At 36.2% G+C, this 16,143-nt stretch overlaps 1 protein-coding gene across 3 annotated transcripts in view; it reads right to left on the bottom strand.

The window, feature by feature from the left end:
* The window catches only part of haus3 (HAUS augmin-like complex, subunit 3), a 69,039-nt gene that overhangs the window by 17,896 nt on the left and 35,000 nt on the right, over positions 1-16,143 (bottom strand). The window contains exons 3-4 of one of the 3 annotated variants that reach the window (XR_007935156.1): positions 13,044-13,314; positions 3,698-6,505 (exon numbers count right to left, since the gene is read on the bottom strand). Coding sequence is in view for 2 of the 3 variants with exons in the window: in XM_028801638.2 (XP_028657471.1) it covers positions 6,272-6,505; positions 13,044-13,314 (505 nt within the window). In the remaining variant the exon portion in view is untranslated. Of the gene's footprint in view, positions 1-1,698; positions 6,506-13,043; positions 13,315-16,143 lie in introns of those variants that run through there. The other 2 variants (XM_028801639.2, XM_028801638.2) reach the window with 2 other exon arrangements.

Here is a 16,143-nt window from a genome sequence, read left to right as displayed (position 1 = left end):
CATATTAATCAGATCACTAGGACAGCATTTTCTCACTTAAGAAATATAGCAAGTTAGATCATTGAAAGATACTGAAAAATTAGTTCACACTTTTGTTTTCAGTTGACTAGATTACTGTAACGCACTCCTCTCAGGACTACCCTAAAAAGACAAATTGATTGCAACTAGTGCAGAATGCAGCTGCTAGAATCCTAACTAGGAAAAGAAAATCTGAGCACATTTCTCCAGTTTTGATGTCACTATACTGGTTACCTGTGTCATTCAGAATTGACTTTAAAATACTGCCTATGGTTTACAAAGCCTTAAATAATCTCGCTCCATCTTATATATCAGAATGTGACATCTTATATTCCAAATCGTAACCTTAGATCCTCAAATGAGTGTCTGCTTAGAATCCCAACAGCTACACTTAAAAGAAGTGGTGAGGACGGCCTTCTGCTGTTATGCACCTAAAATCTGGAATAGCCTGCCAATAGGAATTTGCCAGGCTAATACAGTGGAGCACTTAAAAAAAAAAAAAACTGCTAAAAACAAATTATTTTAACATGGCTTTCTCATAACTTCATTTTAGTTTAATCCTGATGCTCTGTATATTCAATTAATTATAACTACTCATGGCGGCTCTAGAATCCATACTAACCCCAACTCTCTCTTCTGTTTCTTTTCCCATTTTTTTGTGGTGGCGACCTGCGCCACCACCACCTAATCAAAGCACCATGATGTTCCTACATTGATGGATTAAAAGCCAGAAGTCTACATGACCATCATCATCAAGTTCTTCCATGAGAAGCCTAAATACAAAGAGGACTGTTCATTTATGTTAGGTAGAATGCCCAGAGGGGGCTGGGCAGTCTCATGGTCTGGAACCCCTGCAGATTTTTTTTTTTCTCCAGCTGTCTGGAGTTTTTTTGGTTTTTCTGTCCTCCCTGACCATCGGACCTTACTCTTATTCTATATTAATTAGTGTTGTCTTATTTTAACTCTTAGTCTTCTTTTTTCCCCCCTTTCTTCATCATGTAAAGCACTTTGAGATATATTTGTATGAAAATGTGCTATATAAATAAATGATGTTGTTCTTTGCTACTTAGATAGGTCTACAGTTGCAACATGTAATCAATGTCATCGATAATGTTTAATGATAAAGGTAGTTGCCATGATTTTTGTTATTAATCAGTTGTCTATTTACTCATTATACTTGTTATTTCATTGACAATGGAATGACATTAGGCATAATTTGATATGAGATATGGCAAAGATAGGGGATGTAATTATGGTGGTCAAAGACCAACAAAGTCCAAACTGTGGAGTCATTTGAGCTTCAAATCTGACAGAAAATGTGTGCCTTGCAAAATGTGTAAATATCAGCTCACTTGGCACAGAACTACCTGAAAAGAAAACTCAGAATGGTGAAATCTTTCTCACTGACACTTTGAGAAAAATCCAGAAGAATATTCAAAATTATTTTCTTTTAGCAACTCAAAACCTTCATCTAAAAGTCCAGAATCTGGGTCATCAATAATTTGTAAAACTCTTCTGCAGAGGTTTTCCTTTAAAAGCAATTTGATACAATAATGTAACGTGTAACATTCAGTTCACTTTGCAGTTTTTGCTACCATCCAGGAGATAAAAATCAATGAATACACTTTATGCAACTTTTTTTTATTATTATTATTAATTTTATTGTAATCATTCGGTACATATAGATCAATTTTTACAAAAAATAGGATTCAAAACAAATAAAACCCCACCCCTGAGAAGGAGAGCATGGCCAAAGGAGTAAAACTTTAGGCTTGTAAACATGCCTAAATTGTTGAGTTTAATAGGGCAAAAAAAGATAAATGGAGAAGGAAAAGAAATGCGGAAATAATTATTTCTTCTTATTCTAAAATATTATTGATTAGATCCTGCCAGGTTTTGAAAAAATTCTGTACAGATCCCCTAACTGAGAATTTGATTTTTTCCAATTTCAAATAATATAAAACATCGGTTTCCCACTGACTTATTAGAGGAGAGTTAGGATTCTTCCAATTTAACAAAATCAGCCTGCGTGCCAAAAGTGTAGTGAATGCAATCACAGTTTGCTTGTCCTTATCCATTTCGAAAAACATCAAACAGTTATTAATGGGTTAGGAGGGATTGTGACACCAAGGCTGTCTGAAAGGCACTTAAAAATTTTGGTCCAAATTGTTGTTAATTTGGTGCATGCCCACTTTATGCAATTTTTGTCAATGCCTAATGAGGGCTTCAATCTTTTTGATGCAGAGGTTTGTTGACAAAAGGTTCAAAGAAGTACATATCTAGACCTTACAGTTACTAATAAAAATTTTATGCACCTTTTTGGCAAATGTAATGTTACAACATAGTGTTATTGTTATGAAAGATAACACTTTTTTAAGAATAAAAAAATGTTTTCACTTTTATACTAAAATGATTTTTTAAAACTTCTGATTAAATTGATCAAATGGCAAAATAGTCATTAGTTGCAGCCTACATGGATAATTCAAAGAACACATTTGAAATAATGATTAACTTGAACTTTTGAGAGAAAAATCGGAATTACTAAGGCTATTAGAAAGTAGCTGGAAAATCTAGGTGCAGTATCCCAGAGAATATGGAAAAGACTGATACATTTAATTTCTGTCACAAAAAGGAATACTATAATAAAGTATGATGGATGACATTATATATAGGTAATTTTATCAGGCCACATTCTGTCTAAAAAAGACAGTTATCCAGGTACTGTATATAATCCAGATAGTATTAATAAAATATCATTAAAAAAGGCTAAAAACTGCAACTCAGAAATAAATTATTGCATCACTTTTGTAAGCTATTTAAGGTTTAAGGCTACTCATTTTCAAGACATTCTTTGAGATTTCCAAATTTCACACTGCTTAAAGTGATTTAAAAAGTGCAAAGGAAACTCAAAGATGCCACTAATAGAAAGAGAAATTGTTCATTTTCATAAGTCACTATAGTTAAACTTTAAGATCATGTTAAACAAGCACATATAAAAAGGTCCACTTGTATATGTATGCCTACATATTGCCCCCAGTTCCTTGAGGGGTTAAGCAAGGAAACTCACAATTTAATTGATTTCTCTAAGAAATCTTCTAATTGCTAGATGGAACTAAGAAAATATCTAATGATTTCAATTATTCTGTTGATTTTATGACTAACATTTGACCCAGGGATGTGCAATTTGTACTGTAAATGCATTATCACTTTATGAACAGTGAAGACAGTTCTAATTTTGAAAATGAGGACAATCAAATTAAATGAGGACTATCAATACATTTTAGATAACCTAGTTTTAACAAAGGAGTTTAAGATATTTAGTATTGTGTAAAAATATACAATCTGCATTTTTAAAAAACATAGAACTGGCAACACTGAAATTCATCAGTGAACATAAGAAAAAAATCGGTCATTACCTATTTTAAATTTAATTCGGGAGCAATTACCAGCTAAAGATGTCTGTCAAGAAACAATACAAAATTTGAAGAGATAAGCTTTACGAGTTTTAAAAGTAATGTTACCATAGGCCATATACATATTTAAGCTATTCTGGAATAGGAATATTTTTACAAATACTTTAAATGAAAAGCGTTAAAGGCACATTTAGTTTCTTTACTACACATTTCTATTAAAATTAAATGCAAAGACTCAGCCTTACAAATACACAGAAAGAACTCACTTTGCTGCTCCTTTCTCAAGAAAGTGTCCCGTCCTGTACTTTCAAATCGAATGGCTGACATGATTCTCCGTGCAAGGCCTGACAGTGGTCTTCGATAAATATTACTTCGTCTGCTGACACAACGCTCCATTCTCTCTTGAACCAGCAAGAAAGCCTGTACAAGTATTAATGTTTATGCTCAAAAAAAAAAAATCACTAAAATTTCTTCTAAGCAGTGCTCACAATATTACGTTTTATGGCAATACACATAAAACCATGAAAGTTAACACAATTCTTAATATTGGAAAATTGGACAAAAAACTTGCTGCAACAAAAGTTGACACCTGGTAGTTGCAAAGTTGAGAAAGTAATCTGAATAAAACAAGTCACAGGATGAAAAGAATTTAAGACATTCACTATAGAGCAGTGTTTCTTCCAATGTACTCTTTTTTTAGAAAATGTAGTCCTCTGCAACAATTTCCCTTAAGATGAAGCCGAGTCACTTCACCTCACTCGTGATCCTTATGGCCATTTACATGAAAAAATCCTTGAAGATGATCTGTGTGTTCCTGCAGTAATATGTCCGACAGATATTGAAGGTCAGATATATCTACCATATGTCCAACCAAGAAGTGCTTATGAGTGCAACAATCACATCAGTCACCCAAAGAAGACTACGCTTAGCTAGCTGGTCACTTCCTCTGAATCCCCAAAGTGGCCCAGAGATGGACATCACCAGGAACAACATGCCATCCACGAAGTCCCTGCCACATATCGAAAATACACTCGCCTAAGACCGGATGGCCTTAGATGTCTCATGGGATGAACCCAAAAATTGCCACAAACAACTGGAAACAATGGTCGGAAGCTTATTGCCCAATATGCTACTTAGCATTTGCAGGTCTAAGTCTGAGTAAAATGTCCCAGGAATCTTCTTTGATAGTGCATCTGTGGTACATTTTGTTGCTTCAAAAACTAGCAACTGACATCTACTGGCATCTGTGGAATACTATTTGACTTGAAGCACAGCTATCCCGTTACAAACAAAATGTCACAATGCAAAACCAGTTGTATTTGTCATCAAATGTCTTGAAAAAACAGTAACAAAAACAGGCTTTCCTACAGGTTATGAGGGAGTGCATGAGATGAGGGTGAGAAGATTGTGTACTTTGGTGATGTGATGAAAAATTGTTGTGTGCAACACAATGTGTAGGAAAGAATTTGATGACAGATGTAAGAATCAAGAGAGACTATTTGCATATGAGAATAGCTGATCGAAGTATGGTGAAAAATACAAAGGCAATCCTTCAGGTTATCAAATAGGTTTTAGTCAAAGAACAGGAAGAAAATTAAGTAGTCCTGTAAGATGGAGGAAAAAGACGAAGGCTTAGACATCATGGTATCTGAACAGAAAATTTCTAAAGATCAGAAAAGAAATGTGCTTGTACCATTATACAAAGGAAAGGTTGATTCATTGGAGTGCAAGCTATATCAAACAAGCAAGATTTTAAGCAAGTAATGAAAATGGTTAAAAAATGTCCTAGGGAAAAAAAATTTAAATCAGATCAGGTGAAAATGAGAAAAATGCACTATGATTTCATGCCTGAGAAGGCAAAAAATAGATTTTTTTCAGGAAAAATGGAGGAAAACATTAGGTGAAAGGAAATAAGCTACATTAAGCATCTTTACCTGGAAAGACGGCATATGACAGGGTGCCAGGAGAGGTATTGGGGGGAACTCAATACAATGAAAGAAATGAATCTCATCCTAAAGGATTCCCAAGACCAAGCAGTGTGGAAAAGATGCGAGAACAACTGGCTACACTTGGTAAACCTAGAAAATGGCAGTGATTATAATTGTCAACCATTGGACCTATCAAATACCAATTACTCTCAAAGTGGAGCTCCTTCCTAGAATAGTTAACCTAAGTTCTGGTTGGCTGTAATTTTCTACGTATGTGTCATCTGTTCTATATGCTAGTTTTCCTGCAAAATAGATTACATATTTTTTAATCAGCATTTTCATTTATCAAAAATATGCACGTCAAGAATATACATTAATATACTGCCTTTTACAATACTTTTAGTTCCACCTAAAATAATTACTCTGAATTTAGTGTAGACTAAAATAACCTTTATAGTACAGAGGCAAAAGACATTTAAAGAATGCATTTATTTTTAGTAAATTAACATTTACTATTACTTTGAAAAATCATAGTAAATAATCAAACCCTTTAATTAACTTAATATATCAAAATTGATCTTATAAAGTGTACACCTTTTTAAGCATATTTCTATATCTTCCATTGAAGAACAGTTTAACTGTGACAGAAATCAGACACAATGTCTGTCAAACCTAACGTGTACTAAAGTAAACTGAATAATTGAAAACTCCAAGTTAAAAAAAAACACGCAAATAGTTAATAAATAACAGGTAACATATACATGGCAACTTTTCTCCAAAGGATCGCTGGCCACATGGTAGTCCAAATTCATATCAGAATAGTGGCAAACTTGAAATTCTGACAATATGATAAAATATAAAGTATTCCAGAACCATGACTGCATTTACATCAAGTCATAAGATGTCGGTATTTCACTTTTCATGTCCAGTGGCTAAAGATCTGACCTTGTTCTCCAACTCTTCAAAAATGCTTTTTAAGTAATTTTCATCTTGAAAAAAATAAACATAAAGCTCTCTTTCCATCTGCAGTAACTTGTTGTGTTCTAATATGGTATTCTTTGCTTTAACATCTTTAATAATTTCCAACATCAGCTGATTCAGAATGGTGAGCTGAGAATCCAGATTAATTATGGTCTCCCCTAGTTCCTGCAAATACAAAAAAAAGCAAATATTTGAATATTTAAAATACTACAATAAACATTCTGGAAGGAAGGTTGTCAAAAAGTCTAACAACTTGCTGTTCCCTTTCTACCACCTTCAGGACAGACAAAAAATAAAAAAATAAAAAACCACACACTGCATGCGCTATTGGAAAAAATGTACTTGGTTGGGTTTGATCTTGGCTTGACCATAGCACATTTTGTGACCATATGCGAACATGTAACAAAAAAATAATGCATAAAGCTGACTATTAATAGGTACTGGGAGCTTGCAATATACAATGTGCATGCAAGATTGGCATCTTCACCAATGAACAAGGGAGAGAGGCAAATATTCAATTTAAAAACACAGCATTATGGGCATGACGTCTTCCGTGTTTACATTCAATGCAGCTGTTTTCAGGAAGTAACCTAATATTTTAGCAAAAATGTACATATTTTGACCATACAAATGGACTTTTTTTCCATGGACTTTTTCTTATCCTGTGGCAGTGTCTAGCACGGATCACTTATTGACGCCATGGAGTTTGAACATTCAGTATTTAATCTCTCCACAAAAGCATAAGATTGAAAACTTTTCTTGGCCACCACTACAGACTACATGGGTTAAGTACCATTTTAAAAAAATTACCTTCTGGGTGAAGTATTCCTTTAAATAAGCTGTTTCCATTAATATCAGTAGGAAACAACATTTAATATCCCTTTAAAAGGTGCAATCCAGAACTAGTGAATTATAAAGACTTTTAACACACACATTTTTGAAGGATACAAGATATCATTTACTCAGTCATCTACAAAACCCCACAAAATATAAAGATATTACTTTTTTGTCAATATCAGACAACCATAGATACACACACACACAACCCTGCTATATTAAATCATACATACACACATATATACATACATATGTGCTGGCGGAAATTGGGATAATGTTGGGCGATAAAGAAGAACAACAGAGGGAAGACATGTCCAGAGGAAGATAAAGAGTAGAACTGAGGGTAGGAACTTTGAATGTTGGCAGCAAAGGTAAGGGGAAAGAGTTAGCTGAGTGATAGAGGGAAGGAAGGTTGATATATTGTGTGTGCAAGAGACTAAATGGAAGGGGAATAAGGCCAGATGGATCGGAGGTGGATTCAAATTGTTCTGTCATAGTGTGGATGGGAGGAGAAATGAGGTAGGGGTATATATACATACAATCTATTATATAAAAAAATCTTGAAAGGCTTGGAAGGAGACGATACGTGATTTTCTCGGAGACACTAACGACCTGCAAGAGATATTTTAACGACCCGCGAGACAAGGCAGTGAGACAAAAGGACAGCTGCTGCACAGGCTTTTAAATGATCGACACACAGCACGACAAGCAGAACACACAGCTCGGCAGCAACAACAGCAGCTGATCTGACCGCATCTCCTTAACATGTGGTCAATTTTGCTGTGTGTTTTGGGTCATTGTGTTGAAAGGTGAACATTCTGCCTATCTTCAACTTTCTGGCAGAGGGCAGCAGGTTTTCCTCAAGAATTTGACAGTATTTTGCCCCATCCTTCTACCCTAACGAGAGCCCCAGGCCCTGCAGCAGAGAAACACCCCCACAACAGGATGCTGCCACCTCCATGATTTACTGTAGGTATAGTGTGTTGTGGATAGTGAGCTGCATTGGATTTCCGCGAGGTGTACCGTTTGGTATTGAGGCCAAATAGTTCGATTTTGGTCTCATCTGACTATAAGATCTTTTTCCACTTTGCATCAGAATCTTCAAGGTGCATTCTGGCAAAGCTCAAACAAGCCTTAATGTGGCCTTTCCTGAGAAGTGACTTTTTAGTTGTGACCCTCCCAAACAAGCCACAATATTGGAGCGCTTGTGAAATTGTTGTCACATGCACACAATGACCACTCTTGGCTATAAAATCCTGTAACTCCTTCAAAGTGGCCATTAGCCTCTTGGTAGCCTCTCATCAGTTTCCTCCTTGCTCTTCCATCCAGTTTGGAGGGATGGCCAGATCCAGGGAGAGTCCTAGTAGTACCAAACACTTGCCACTTCTTTATTATGGACTTTACTGTGCTCCTTTGCGATTGATAAAGCCTCCAAAATTTTTTTGTATCCATCTCCTGCCTTATGGCTGTCCACAACTCTATCCCTGAGATCTTTTGAAAGTGGCTTGCCACCCATAGTCAGTTGTACTACTGCATATAAACTGTTTCTTTTCATTTTCTGAGTAAAACTGCTGATGAAGAATATCTTGCACATTAAAATGGTAGGGAACCTTCAATCAGGTTTTTTTGTTGTAGTGTGCATGTGTGTATAAATGTTTATGCTAGTAAACAGTTTCCTTAAAATACAAACTGCAACTAATAAATTATGTACAAAATAAAATATTTATCCATAATAGTTAAAGCATAAATTAAAATAAAATGCTTCCTATAATTACAAGCTTTCAGATTGTTTAACTTTTTCTGTAATGTACCTTTATATTATATTATTAGGGTGGGGCAAGTTAACACGTTAACGCCTATAATTATTTTACTGCACATTAACACAGTTTGTTATTATTTTGAAAGCCTCAGTCTCACTAGCGATATGCTTTTGCTAGAAGGAAAGTTAGCTTTGTTGATTTGACCTCAAATGCCTGCACGTGCATGAATAGCGAAGAGCAAACAGCTTCTAAAATGGCATGTGGAGAAATACCAAAGTGAATGCTCAAAGCAAAAGGTACCGGCATCAGCTGACTGGTCCCCAGCTGATCATGGTGCTGAACACGTTTATGTAGGTGATGCACCTATGGCAACATTTGCATGGGAAGACAGACACTTACGATGACAGGAGGTACAAACAATATTGCGTCTCAATGCAACTGCCACCCCCACACCTGTCCCACAAAGACAGCCAAGTAACTAGCCCACCGTGCACTCCTGCTGGCCATCAAGCCGCCGCAAACTGCAAACAGGCGCCGACAGCAGACACAACAGGCAGCAACAGACTTTTTATGTTGATCTATGTGTGAAACCATTGCTTTGTGCGATTTAACTTGCTGTTGCTCAGAAGGTGTCTGTTATAATGTTATGATCATGGCTCTGGACTCTGAGGGTAACTTGTTTTTCTATAACAAACTATAAAAACATTAATGCAATCAAATATAAAACCAAAGCTATTTGCCACTGCCAGGGCATTCATGTTTTAAGTTGAGATTTACAAGAAATATTTAACTGCTAATATGTAAAGGGAATACTGCTGTTAAAAAGTACCTTATTTGTTTAAAGTGTTTGCAAACCAAATACACGCAATACATAATTTTTGTCTTCATTATTGGGTTTTGCACATAATAGCTAAGCTTCCATCCAGTTTTTTGCGACGTTTTGTTATCGACAAACAGAATATACGTAAAAAAAATGTGTGAAATTTGCTGTCTCCAGCCTGTTTCCATCCAACTGGCTTTTTATCGATAAAATGGTGTGCGTGATGACGTCATCCCCCCCCAAAACGAACTGTCGCATAAGTGTTGTTGTATCGCGAAAAAAATCTGCCCTTGAGCCGTTTCCATACATAATTTTGTGTATGTCGCAAATTATCTACCTTTTGTTTTCCACGTTACACCCCCTCCACTAAACAAAGAAACAAAGAAATGGAGAGATTATTCAGACAGTTTTTTGAAATTTGCCAGCTTACTGTTATTTCAGTTTCACAAATAATTGGAATTGTACATAATATCCAAAGACGACAGCAGAATGAAGCAGTTGCTTGTCTGATAGCCCTAGAGCTCGAAGAAAGTACCCCAGTGCGACGAAACCCACGGGTATGGGAGATGACGGAATAAGACCTTCTGGGAGGAGGTGGTGGAGAGACACTTCACAGAAACTCTCTGGCTGCAACATTTTAGAATGACACGGCCGACGTTTGAGATGTTGTGTGGATTCATCAGTCCTGATGTTGCGCCCATCACAGGTTGCCACCGACCACCGGTTCCAACCCAAAAGCGGATTGCCATCGCCCTTTACAAGCTGGCAACCTGCGCCGAGTATAGAGTAGTTGGAGAAACTTTCGGGGTTAGTAAAACTACCGTCCATCGATGTGTATATGCTGTGTGCACCGCTATTAAAGAAAAATGAATGCGCCGTTATATCAGACTTCCGACTGTAGCGGAGGCCAATGAAATTGCATACCGCAATTCCTTGGTGCATCTTGTGCCACAGATTTACGGTGCGCTGGATGGCACGCATGTGCCTATTCTTCCCCCGACGGAAGGCTACCGCGATTACATTAATCGCAAAGGGTGGCCATCTATTGTTCTCCAGGCCCTTGTTAATGACAGGTACATGATACGAGACATTTGCGTTGGCACTCCTGGAAGTGCCCATGATGTAGCTGTGTTTGCAGCATCGGATCTGTACAGGTGAGCCTACCTTTCAACATCCCTTCTCAGTGCGATAACAACTGAATTAGTACTGTAACCTGCTTCCCTTAAGGTTTTTAATTAAAACTGAAATTTGAATTAATACAAAATAACAACGTTTAATCAAAAAAAAAAAACTCTCTTCATCAGACCATGCGAACCGCTCCGCCATTCTCGTTTTGATTGCACGTGATATGTGACACATTTATTTGCGTTAAAGCCCTTTTTTCCAACAAAAAGTGTTTCCAATGTAGTTTTTGCGACATCTGAAGTATCGATATGGAATTTATGCGCTAAAGTTAAACGGAAAAATATTATGTCAACATGTACAATATTTTATCGATAATTAGCATTTCCATTAGCTATACCGGTAAAAAAATTTGAAGCGCTAAATATTTTTTCGCAAAAACTCCTTGGATGGAAACCTGGCTAGTGTGAGTGTTGTGATTTTTAATCATGTGATTAATAATTTTACTTGCTGCACAGCACTATATACACCCCTCACATTTTTGTAAATATTTTATTATCTTTTCATGGAACAACACTGAAGAAATGACACTTTGATACAATGTAAAGTAGTCAGTGTACAGCTTGTATAACAGTAAATTTGCTGTCCCCTCAAAATAACTCAACACACAGCCATTAATGTCTAAACCGCTGGCAACAGAAGTGAGTACACCCCTATGTGAAAAATGTCCAAATTGTGCCCAAAGTGTCAATATTTTGTGTGGCCACCATTATTTTCCAGCACTGCCTTAACTCTCTTGGGCATGGAGCTCACTAGAGCTTCACAGGTTGCCACTGGAATCCTCTTCCACTCCTCCATGATGACATCATAGAGCTGGTGGATGTTAGAGACCTTGCGCTCCTCTACCTTCTGTTTGAGGATGCCCCACAGATGCTCAATAGGGTTTAGGTCTGGAGACATGTTTGGCAAGGCAGTGGTTGTCTTGGAGGTGTGTTTGGGGTCGTTATGTTGGAATACTGCCCTGAGGCCCAGTTTCCGAAGGCAGGGGATTATGCTTAGCTTCAGTATGTCACACTACATGTTGGCATTCATGGCTCTCTTAATGAACTGTAGCTCCCCAGTGCCGGCAGCACTCATGCAGCTCCAAACCATGACACTCCCACCACCATGCTTGACTGTAGGCAAGACACACATGTCTTTGTACTCCTCACCTGGATGCCGCCACACACACTTGACACCATCTGAACCAAATAAGTTTATCTTGGTCTCATCAGACCACAGGACATGGTTCCAGTAATCCATGTCCTTAGTCTGCTTGTCTTCAGCCAACTGTTTGCGGGCTTTCTTGTGCATCATCTTTAGAAGAGGCTTCCTTCTGGGACGACAGACATGCAGACCAATTTGATGCAGTGTGCGGCGTATGGTCTGAGCACAGGCTCACATATACATATACATATATATATATATATATATATATATATAAAATCCACTTTAACAAGCTTTGACTTGCTGCTCTATTTATACAACAGGAAGTCCATTGGTGAAAGGAAAAAAAAAAAACACACCTTCTGACTTAACTACCATAATACCTCAAGTAAAGGAGCACTGCAACCAAATTAACATAAAGCATAAAAATGCAAGGGCTGAAAAGATTGGTTTTTGTAATCTGGCAATTTACCAATCACCAATAGAGTTTTTTGTAGGGGAAAAAAAAAAAAAACATTTCAGCAGATTTAGATCTGAGGATGATCTACCTGAGCATCCCTAATAAAAGGCATTGAATAATATATACTGGAAGGAGCTAAAGAGGTGTTACAGAATGTCATTATTTGAAGAGGTCTGCCATCTTAGGATTCATAAGGAATTAGATTTCTAAGGCAGGTTAACTTTATAATTAAGCTCCTAAGGAACTTTAGAATTCAAGCTGGAGAAATATTTCACCTTCAAGTTTTCACTTGTAAATATGCCATGCATTGTGCAGAAACAATGAAAACAATATATGTGTAAAAGTAGTAAAGTGCAGAAAAGCCAAAGAAAATACCATAACAAACCACTGTGAGTGAACCATGCATCAGTGATACCACACCAATGAAAAAATGTACACTTTTTTCACTATACCTTTTGCATTTCTTTAGAAAGAACAAAATAAAAACACACCACATACCTGTGAGTTGATAAAGTGATCCTGTTTTGTTAAACATACCTGTGGAGTAAGCACAATCTGCTTTAGCCCACAGTAATTAGTATTACGGAGGACATCCAAATCAGACTCCATTTTGGACAATAATAAGGACTGTTCCTGGTTAGAAGCAGCTACATGATCCGTAAGTGAAAGGATATCCTGTTGCAACTTTTGAGCTGCTTGATCCAGACATTCATGTGTTCTGAAAAGCTGTTCCTTTCCATCTGTGTTCTCGACTAGCATCTGATACAGTCTATAAATTAATGAAAAAAAATTTCATTTTAAATTTTTCAGTTTTTTTGCAAGTTTAGTTAAAAATTAACTATAAATTTGTGTGAGTGTGCAAGAGTAAAGTTTGAATAAGTAGAAGGTTTTCATAACATTCTACTTTCATAAAAATCTTAGTATTTTTTTCCCCTTTTTCTACTGTTTATGATCCTACGTTATAATATGGACAAGTATATTTACAGTTAATATGACAGATTTCAACAAGTCATTGACTAGAACTCATTCAATACATATTAATATGCCAACCTTCACTGTGTATTTCACTAAGGGAACATTTATCATACTGAATGCTCATAAATCACAACACAAAACGTGTAGCTTTCATTCCATCAAGTTCAATTATTATATCTTTTTTTAAAATAAAAGAAAATGACCAATTTGAGTGGAGTCTCATCTAATTCTGAAAAACAATCCAGTTCTGGGTGGTGGGTACAGGGGGATTGGAGTCTATCTGAGCAGCAATGAAAGCACAGGGGAAGAAAAACTTTTACAGGGTGCCAGTCCATCACAGGGCCCACTCACATACACATTTACATTTGGATCAATTTGAAATTGCCTATCTTGCACATCTTTTTGGATGTGGGAGGAAAATTAGATTGTCAAGAAGAAAAACAAATACCAGAGAAATCAATACCAGAACATTGGATCTATAAGGCAGCAGCACTATACACTTCACCACTATGCATTCCTATTGTGAAGTCATGCAATAAATGATAGAATGACAGAAGAAAACACCACATTCACACAAAAATATTTTAATGTATTTTAGCTTCTACCAGTAAAATGACTACAGGAAATTTATTTTTAAACAAAAAAAAATGCATTTTGCAAAAGAGTACCATTTTACTGTTTCAGAGTAGTGAGCTGAAAATGATACAAATTAAGTAAAGACCCAGTTTCCATTCTTTTCTTATTCAAAAAACAAAAGCAATAAATAGCATATCAATCCAAGAAAAAAAAAACATGTTAACATATATGTCAGTGGTAAAGTGTTTCAAACTAAAGTCAAAGATACAGCAGAGCACAATTCTGAAATAAAAAAAAACAGTTATTTTACTGAAGATATGTGGAAAAACTAATATTTATTTTCATAGATTGAAATCTGGGGCTTTTAATCACAAATCACAATACAATCAGTAGTTTATAATAACACCTCAATCATGGCTGCATGGAAATACAGGACTGTAATTGCTAGAGTTGGGCCCTGCTAGTGATAGATAAAAATTAAACTGGAGAGGAACCGAGTATGAAAAAGTAATGAGTGAGAGAAACAGTTTGTGTAAAGCAGCCTTTGTTCTATTGTTTTCAATGCATCTCATGCAAATAATCAGTGCTACTGCTTATGCCTGTGCACTAACCCAGAATTAGCCATTAAATAGAAATTTAAGTACAGTGATAACTCCTAAATAGAGACAGTATCTTTATTCACATACATATTAAAATGTTTTTTGTCCCTTGTTTGTTATACTAATAAACATTACCATGAATTCAAAAACCCAAACTACAGACATTTAGAATTTGCATTTCATTTTCAGCAATGGAGTATGCGGCTTTAATGGCCTTACTAACTGCACATCTCTGAAAGTAGGCATTTTAATGCATTACACTTGTATCACTGGAGAGATTTTTCCTGGTGCTTTAAGGCAGGGATCCCCAACTCTGGTTCTATAGGACCACAGTGGCTGCAGATTTTCATTCTAAACCTTTTACTTAGTGCCTTGTTTTTGTTGCCAACTTCTTTTCAATTAATTTAATTGATCTGCTCTTGAAGACTCAGAACTAGGGGTGGGCGGTATGACCAAAATTCTATATCACGGTATTTTTCTAAATTATCCCGGTTTCACGGTATTCGACGGTATTTTTTTCCCCATGCATGAGTGGATGTTAACCACATTTTCCACTGCAATTACTGGCTAAGAATAACCTATTCCATTGTCAAGAGTATTGTACATTGTACAAAAAAAAAACATTTTAATGTGCACACAAGTATTAATACAGTTTTGCATTGCCCCATAAAGTGATAGTTTTCAAGGGGGTGGCACTAATAGAGAAGGTATCACATTGCATGACAGATTTAGTCAAAATATAGAACCTTTTTATTGAACAAATTTTGCAAAAACAAACTATAATTTTGACAACATATTTTCAACCATACAAAGAGGCATTTAGACTTAGTAAAATATCCAGAAGTGCTTGTCAAAAATTGTATTGCACCGAATATGTCTTAGAAAAGGAATAAATAGTAAATATTTTTTGTAAACCAACTACACTTTCTGTTAATGTTAACAATCTCTGTCCACTGACACGTTAAAGTGACTTTTTAAACAACTTTATCATCATTAAACTGCATAATATTTAAACTAATAAACAATAACAATAAAATAAATAATAGTATTATTTAGGGCTGGGCGATTAATCGAAAAGTAATCGAAATCGACATTCAGAACCTATAATCGATCAAATTTTTCCAGGTCGATTATTTCGATTACTTTCCCTTTAAAAACACTACCGCGTGTGGAGTCACGTGACCCCGCTCCGTTACATTAAGTTATTCCAACGACATGTCGAGCATGGAGAGCTTAAACACTGACACAACTGAGCAACAAGAGCAGCTTGTACCAAAGAAAAACGCAGTCTCCGTCATTTGGACACATTTTGGCTTCAGTAAGGATGACATTGAACAAAATGAAGTCAGATGTAGACACTGTAGAAAAACAGTTTCGACGCCCAAAGGTAACACCACCAATTTGTTTCAACACTTGAAGCACAATCACGTTACTGAATATGAACAGTG

The sequence above is a fragment of the Erpetoichthys calabaricus genome, chromosome 5 (genome assembly GCF_900747795.2).
Source record: "Erpetoichthys calabaricus chromosome 5, fErpCal1.3, whole genome shotgun sequence".
NCBI classification, from domain to species: Eukaryota; Metazoa; Chordata; class Cladistia; order Polypteriformes; family Polypteridae; genus Erpetoichthys; species Erpetoichthys calabaricus.
Note: the sequence above shows the minus strand (reverse complement) of the source record. Positions and strands in the feature narration are given on the sequence as shown.